General features: G+C 35.8%; 1 protein-coding gene across 4 annotated transcripts in view; it reads left to right on the forward strand.

The window, feature by feature from the left end:
- The window catches only part of TAPT1 (transmembrane anterior posterior transformation 1), a 52,597-nt gene extending 46,779 nt beyond the window's left edge, over window positions 1-5,818 (forward strand). For all 4 annotated transcript variants that reach the window (XM_009673292.2, XM_068943325.1, XM_068943326.1 and 1 more), the window contains 2 exons: window positions 763-923; window positions 3,701-5,818. In XM_009673292.2, the coding sequence (XP_009671587.1) occupies window positions 763-923; window positions 3,701-3,930 (391 nt within the window). In that variant the 3' untranslated portion in view covers window positions 3,931-5,818. The remainder of the gene's footprint in view (window positions 1-762; window positions 924-3,700) is intronic.
- The last annotated feature ends 2,866 nt before the right edge of the window (window positions 5,819-8,684 follow it).

Below are 8,684 nucleotides of genomic sequence, written 5' to 3' on the forward strand. Positions count from 1 at the left end.
TGTAGTGAGCTTTCTGCGCTTCCACCTTTGGAGCCGACATGGATCTGCTACAGGCCTAGCGTATCATGTAACATTAATGGAACTTATATTTTACAAAACCTATTTGAGCTATAAATGTTAAAGCGCTGGATGGTAGACAAACCTTAATGCTCCTCACATGAGAAGATGGGTCTAAGGGACTTAAGTAGTTTGCTAAAGTTCATGATGCAAATTGGTGGCAACAGAAAAAGAATCTGTTACCAACTGGACCATGCTATGATGGCAATGCAGTGCTGCCTCTTAGGATTTGTTGAGTCTTTTGTAATATGAGAAAGGATTTATTACAACTTGCCTGCAGTTTATTAAAGTTAGGTATTTGTTCTTGTGATTCAAGTCTACTAGTGATCCTTGGCTGGGCAGCGCTTAAGACAATATCAACAGTAGCATGTTTAATAGTGGACTTGCTCCTTCAAGGGCCCTTTCTAGTTCTATATTGAAATACTTGATGTATTAAATGGCTGCTGAACTGTCCTTTTAGTCAGTTTGTTGAACAATGATAAGCAGTATAAAACTTGACATTTTCCTTTAAATGCCTTCTGGGGAAAAAAATGATTTTTTTAAGCATTAAGTCTGAAACAAATTGTTGAGAAAAAGAAGTTACATTTTTGATCTTGCTATTGAAGGGATTTAATTACTAGATAAATCTTCCAAGAGGCAGTAACCATATGCGATTATTTTTATTATGAATGCTTGGTATTGCAAATAAATCCTTTTGTTTTTCAGGTTAATATCTCTAAAAGTCCTTAATAGTATTGTTTTGTTGGGGAAATCATGTGAGTACGTAAAAGAGGCAAAAATGGAGGAGAAATTGTTCAATCCTGTCCTGACCGCCACCCCAGGGAAACCAGTCAATAAACCTCAAAGCAAATTTAAGTCTGCCCAAGGTAAACTTAACTGTTTGGTTTTGTTTTCAAATGTAATGAAACAAATTGCTTCTAGATTAAACTTAATATTAAATAAGGTGTATGACGTTGCTTTTGACAATAGACCCCTTGCTGAACCTTGATTGTACAATATAGTAGCTATGAACACAAGTCTCTAAATATGTTAGAACTTCTGGTTGACGTCTCATCCTTTGGATTTAGATTTTCTTCTATGTAAGATCCTACCCTGATATATGGAGGAGATGGAAATATCAGAACAGTAGCATGTTTTGTTTGAAAATATCACTACACAAATAAGTAAATATTTAAGCATCACCACCTGGCAGATTGAGGAAGTGTTCCATGCATTTCTTATGGAAATGAATGTCAAGTGTGGCACACAATAGGTATAATTATTTACAGAAGGAATGAAAAGCTTTATGAAATCTGAATAGGAACTTCAAATGATTTCTGAGAACGTTCTTCTTGTTTCAAGTCTGTTGCGCATTGTGGCTTTCTTGTTTGGATCCTCAGCGTTAGCTGTTAAAGTACTGTTACGCTGTTTGTCAATAATGTAGTGGGGTATTATATTATATTCCTGTGATACGTTATAGAAGGAATACAAACCTTTATTGTTCCAATCAACTGAGTTGGGTTGTGTATCTTCTCTGTGAAGAATTCAATGTGAGAGCCCTAGAGAGCTTAACAGTAAGGCTTTTATTGTGTTCACTCCATTGCTTGCCAAAGACTTGAACAGCTTGAAATTTAAGGTGTTTATTAGTAGCCGTAGTGTCTCGCCAGCAATACCAGAGTTAAGAATCTGTCAGTGTATCAGTCATAAATCCCTGTATTTGAACTGTGTTAAATCACATCAGGCTGAAACTTAGTGCATACTTTTTTGATAGCTTAAATTCATAGTTGCTTTAGTTTCATGAGAGAATGTAATATGTATTGGTCTGAATGCCTTTTGCATTTCAGTGGAGGACTCTAATAATCATAATGTTTTAATTAAATATGTTTAATATTACACTTGGATATGGAACTTAATAGGCTATGCTTAAAGACTGACCCTTGAAAAACCTGCTGCTCACAGTAAATAAATCCTGAAGACACTTTTTAGCTGAAGCAGCAGCAAGCTTACCAGGTCAGTCAGCACAGATTTTTATTCCCTCAAATGGAAAAATTTAATTAGGAAGTAGCAATCAATAAGCTTTTGCTAACTTTATTTAGAATACTGTTAACTTTCATCAGTGTTAAAAATTGAGCTTTAATCAATTACTCCAGTAACATATACCTTTTAATAGGTCTTTTTTTACATAATTGAGGTTTCTAGTAAATAAAAAAAATGATTTCAGCTTCCCCAGCTTCCGTGTCTCCATTACTGCTGGGTTCTGCAGTATTGATTAATCCCTATGCCCCACTTATCAGGTTTGTGCGGTACAAGTTCTCTACCAGTCTCTCACTACAAGGAGCGTAAGGGAATTTAATCTGTAGTCTACTTTCCAGGAGCTAGTAATGTAAGTTAATTTATTTTCTTGAGAATTTCCACCTTTTCTGCAGAAACAATTTAAAATTTTGACGGATAAAGTTTCCTGCTTCTTGAAGAATGGGAATTCTAATCGCTGGTAACTGTTTGTAGCTGACTAGTTACTTCTCTGGAAGCTGCTTGGTTAGAAAATGCTTCTCTGTAATGGAGCTTTAGAGTTAGCATTATATGTCTCCTTTCTTGATGCAAATGCAGTACCTTTTGATTTGCATAAAATTGTACAGAATAATCCGTTTGTCCAGAAGTAGTAGATGGTATACTGTGAAGTGATGCTATAAAGAAGAAAGTTTCTTTTTGATACTAGCTGAATTTATATAGTGTGGATGCATGTCTGTTGAAAATAGCTGCTCCAGTTACTACTGTTCCTGTCAAATAATATTCTCTCGGACTTGTCTGCAGTACTCTCAACATAAGTCAGATTTTTTCAGTTTCCTTTAGAAACAATAATTCAGATTTTTAAGAGAAGCAAGCAAATAAGAAAATGTGATTTCCTTATCACTTTCCTGTGCATTTTAAGTATTTTAAAGTGTGTTAATAAAATGTAGAAACAACACATGGATTTTACACAAATATCTGAAGTTACTGGAGCCAGCATTCAATTCTATTGCAGTAAAAGGTAGGAATCTTGCAATAAAAATAAACATCTTCAATGAACTGCTTTAGGATCCAGTGCTTAAATGTAGCACTGTCTGGGTCATTTACTAGCTGTCCCTAGAGCAGTCAGGTTTATTGTACTTATGTAGAAGATTGGACGCATCTAGTTTCTTCTAGAAAAACTCCTTTTATTCATTCCAGCTGCAAATATGTGCTTCACAGTGACTGTAGAAAATCTTTATGTGAGCCAACAAAAAATGAGTACATAAGCCTGAAGAAGGCGGAGTGCAACTTCTGGCTGCTTGTTTTATTGTATCCTTTTATGTATCTTACGTAATCTGCTTCTTAGGCTCTTGCTCCTTCTATGAACTTCTGTAAAGTTCCTTTTTATCCTTTTACCAATTCAGAAAAGTAGAGTGGTTAATAAGGAAAATCTGCCTTCAGGTGAAACTAAGAAGAGGTAGTGACTTGGTAGTTATTAAGTTACCTGGCTTCCACAGATTATTTTCTGTTGCTTCTGCTGCTTTGGTGCATCTCGCTTTCCGGACAACTTTGGATGAATCTGGATGTCAGATCAGTTTGTATCAGATGATGCATCAGTATGCTTGTGTCAAACTGAACGATTATCTTTGTAATTATGTGTCTCTTCTTCCAACAGGAATTTCCACAGATGAAAACGGATCTACATCAGTTACCAACCAACCTGTGCATCAGAAAGAGAATATGCCGTCTTTACTTGTAACAAGCAATTCTGATCAATTTCTGACGACTCCTGATGGAGAAGAAAAAGATATAAGCCAAGACAGTTCAGAATTAAAACACAGGTCTTCAAAGAAAGATTTGTTGGAGATAGACAGGTTTACTATCTGTGGAAACAGAATTGACTAAGTTTGTTTTTTAATCAATGTGCTAAGGATACTGAGCTGTTGGGACAGCAGATGCTACCAGAATGGACAGTTGCCAAAAAAGGCACACAAATATTTATTTAAAAACTTAAATTATTAATGGCAAACGAATATTAATTTCTTTCTACAAGTAACTTGGCTTGGTGTCAGGTCAAGTAAGCAGTCTCTAACTTGCCTCTCGGAAAATGTGGTGGATCGTGAGTCTCTAGCCTGGTGGCAGAGCTGCAGTATCGCTTTTCTGGAAAATAGACTGGGGAAAAAAGTAGTCCCGTTTTGTGTTACGAAACCATGCTTCCAGAACATGCTACTTTTCATGAAGGCTCCTCCAATGTAAGGATATTCCTGGAAATGTATGACAGATTTACAGGAAGCTTGCCTTCCCAGTTATGTTTTTTTTATTAAACATCTGCAAACAGAGTTCAAAACTTGTACTTATCTATGAATACATAAGAAAGCACTCATACATTAAACAGTAAGTCGACAGTTATTCTTGTCATCAGAAAAATCTGTTCAAGATGTATCTGAACTACTCAGAATAAAATTGTCTTTAAATGAAAGATTTACTGCTCAGTATTTCATCTGAATACTAAACACCAAGGGGAAAAAAAAATCATAAATACAAAATATAGTGAAGGTTCTGCTTAACTGGGCAAATATGAAGCATAATAATTTCTTGTGTTCTGTTATGTCCTGCCAAGCAAAGTATTTATAAAATTATTTTTTAAAGCTGTTGTTGTGGAAAAAATAAAAGGGCGCTTCTCTGTACTGAGGAAAGGCAATGTTAATTGCAGCAAGCGAAAGTAGTGTTGCATTGGAACTGTATGGCGTTAATACAACAGAAACAAATCATTACGCTGCATTTTGGGTTTAACTCTTTAGGAATGACACCTCTGTGTTAACTTGCCTGAGAAAATGTCTGTGTAGCTCAAACGGACAATCAGATCGGAATTATCCATTTTGACAGATGAGTTTTAGTCAAACTTAAGTAGATGGTCTAATAAATGTATTTAAGCATTACAGTGCATCTCAGATTCTCTGCACACCAGAAATAATGGGAGAATTCATGAAAGATGGCTTGGAATCCTCAAACCAAGAGTGAAATAAATTTCAGCTCAACACTTTAGGCTGGAGATCGGCATCAGAAGACACCCTTTAGCTAATGATAAATTTTGCAGATACTGTTAAAACACAGTACTAACATCTTCAGATGCCTTTCACATATCTAAGTATGCATCAGGTTCACTTTCCAAGGAAAATTTACTCTACAGGTGCTTTAGTGCTGAACAAACGATGACAAAAGTTACTTTTCACTAATTTCATACTTCATCAGAGCGGGAAAGCCAGAGATTTAGTTTACACTGAACTGTCACATTTTATATTCATAATCCCTGAAATTTGTAGGACTACAGTAATACAGCAAGTGGGATAAGTGCACAGAATTCTATGTATCTGAGCAGATTTGGTAATGAGATAGCTTTGCCGTACAAGTTAATGTGGTCTGCTTTGGTGGGACCTTCTTGCTGCAATCTTTCAGCTTCTCCTTTCCCATTAAGAGTTGTTGGAGTAGTGGCCAAAATCCATGGATACTGTTCAGGGATGAGAGCAGAAGAAAGAGGACTTGCACTGGGGAAAAATCTATAATTATTTAATTTTTGATGTATTTTATACTAATTGGAGAGGTTCACACATTGAAATTCAAATTATCTGTCAATTTGGTGTATCTTATTTTTGAATTATTTAGCAGTTGCTAAAGGAAGCTTGGAATTGCTTTCATTTTTTTTCTGTTGAATGACATTCTGTATCAATTTTATAAGTGCATTTGTGTGAAACTCAATAAATCAATTTTGTAATATTTGTTTAAAAAAATAAAAGTACAGTGTTGGCATTTCTTTATTAATATTCATAGTTGATAAACCTGCAATGTATTTACTGTATAAAATTCTGGTTTCCATGTGCATTTTTGCACTCTTGCATTTGTGGGACAAGAAGGTGCATTAGAAGTGATTTATTACTGGCTTTACTTCTGCATTTATTTCTGTTTTTAATAGCAGTTGGCTATTGCCTCTTGTAGGAAGAAAACACGTTGCTGCCAACCTACTAATAATTTATTGGTTAAAAGCAAAAAAAAAAAAAAAAATACAAATGAAAAATTATCTTAAGGGATGGCCTACTCTGTGTAGTTGTTTACTACAATTGGACTTGTTACACCTTCCACAGCAGAGCCAAATGCAATTCTAGTGTGCTTGGGCAAACGCTTTTCTTAGCTTGTGACAGTAATAGTTAAAGTATAGCGTGTGTCCTGGCCCAGATCCTGGTGCACCCTGTTCTTTAAGAGCTGGTAGCCTACATTGCTGCTTTTATTGTTTTTTTTTAATTGTGCTAACTAGGTTTGAAGTAGTTGTAGCTGCGCTTTTGGGTATGGCATTTGCTGTGTAGGTGACCTTGATTTTGTTCACTAGTAGATCAAAATAATTTAAAGGTGTTTGAGACGTTGATAAGAAGGCTTTGCAAACAACAATTTCCCTTTAAACTCTGTACAAGTTTGGTAGAGGCTCTAGTGAGCTTGAAACTTCATTGTTTTTTCATGTGCTCCAAGCTCTCAAATTGTTCTCATGTTCTCACTCATGCCTTACTAGGGACTCCTTGGACATCTAGCTCTGCATCTTTAATGAAAGGCACAGCTCAGTCTCTAACCCTCGGCAGTCCCCTCAGAACTCTAGAGGCGGTTTGTTGGGCAAAAAAGCACGGTAGCAAGACCTAACTTAACAATCTGTAAATGTGGCTTTATTTTTGTAGACTTTTCTTAGAAAGTTCCTGTCTTAACCGTGAGATAACTATGGAGAACATCAGAGGTTAAACAGTAAATAAATAAAGTTCTTCAATTTGTAAATCCCTTCAAAAATAAAATCTGGACAATCCTGATGGAAGCAGTGATATTTCAACTGAAGTCACGGTTGCCAAGTTAATTCGAAAAGCACGCACTAAATTCAGTGTATATTCATAATGAAGTGGATTATGAGAGCATTAGTAACAACCATGTTTTTCCATAGGGTTATTTAATTATTCTTTGAAAGGTTTTGAAGCCTTTCAGATTTTCATCAGCAAAGCAGAATTTCCCCTCAAGCAAAAGCAGCTTCACAATCACAAGGACACTGTTAATTTAGATGAATCATAATTCAGAGTTTGAAACTTTTCAACTTTGTTTTTCTTGGTGAGGAATTTTCTGTATTTTAAATGCTTATTTAGAAGTTACTTTTTGTAAGTCAGAGTAGCTCTTAAGGTCACTGTTTGTAAGGCAGTATTTGCCGAGTTGTGGCTGTTCAAATGTCAGCTGAGCTGTTGAGGTACAATTCTGAATCTTTTTGGTGGTGATAGGCAAGAGAGCGAATGAAACTTCTTAATTATGGCACACAATTAAACTCTGTGAAACTTCTGAAATATTGCAATTTTTTTTTCGGCCTTACAAGCCAGACCGCTCCTCTGTGAGGAAACTTGGAGTTACCAGCTTTCAGTCTTGTGTAACCAGGGCTTTGGAAGTGTTCTTCACACTTATTAAACAAAGAGTATTTTCATAGCTTTTTCAGAGCAATTGCTCTAGCTTATAATTTGGCTATGTTTATTTTCTTGACTCCAAGAAAGCAAATGGTTGTGTGTGAATACTGAGCGGCTAGCGAAGAAGGCTGTAACGAACACTGTTGAAAGCTGTACAGCAGAACAGTCTTTATCTCAGGAAAGTTTTTCTGCATATAGTGGTAAAACACGTTTAGACTCCGAAGGTTCTCAGAAAGACCTGATGTATCATTTCTGTTCTTTTGGATTTGTAGTTCTAATGACAGAAAACCTCAAAATGGTAATAGCTTTTTAAAATATTGATAGCTCAGTTTTCCCCAAAATACTGTTATCATGCTTGCAGTGAAATAAACTCAATTTTAAAATTTGCCCTAACTAAATAATAACTGTAATAGACTCTGTACACTGTCATTTCTTCCGTTCATTACTACTTTATAGTAGTGTTATGCCATCAGGCAGAGATAAGTTTTCACTCTTCATTTGAGGCACTTCTGTCTTACAGCCTAAATCTAGAAACTTGTGCATCCAGGATAGAGAGGAGTTGATGCTTTGTGAGTACAAAGATTTGGGTGGCACTAGCACTTTTATGATTACTCTGGTGCGTTTTCCTCTCTTGTAAGCTATCTCTGCTAAATAAATCCTGTTACTGAATACGCAACTACTGTTTTATATTGCACTTTGTATGTTTATATAGAAAAAAATTACTTTGTCAATCTGAGATTGATGATACTAGAGCAGTGTTGCAAGATGTGTGTATTTTTCTTAATAGAGCAGTATTTGGTGTTCAAGGAAGGTTCAGGTTTTATGCTGAAGTTAATTCTTTCTACCCGTGCTGAGTTTGTTAAAGTAGCAATAAAATTTCTGTTTATATATTGGCTACATCAAATAATAAAAGAATGTATTCCTGTGATGCCCAGTTCTGACAGATGCTTGTATCCTCTGTTCCTGCTGAAAATGAGTAAGGGTCAAAGCTGTTCAAGAATTGCTAGATCCTGCCTGATACTGACAGTTTAAAATAGGTAGTTCAGAAGTTGCTTATATAGTCTTGGAAAGTGGTGACTGTTTCACTGAGAAGTGTGACAATGAAACTTAGAACCCAACTCTGGACAGCACATTCTTAGTCTCAATACACAAAATCGGAACAGGAAGGTATGTGAGTTGATGCTA

This window comes from Struthio camelus, chromosome 4, assembly GCF_040807025.1.
Source record: "Struthio camelus isolate bStrCam1 chromosome 4, bStrCam1.hap1, whole genome shotgun sequence".
NCBI lineage: Eukaryota > Metazoa > Chordata > Aves > Struthioniformes > Struthionidae > Struthio > Struthio camelus.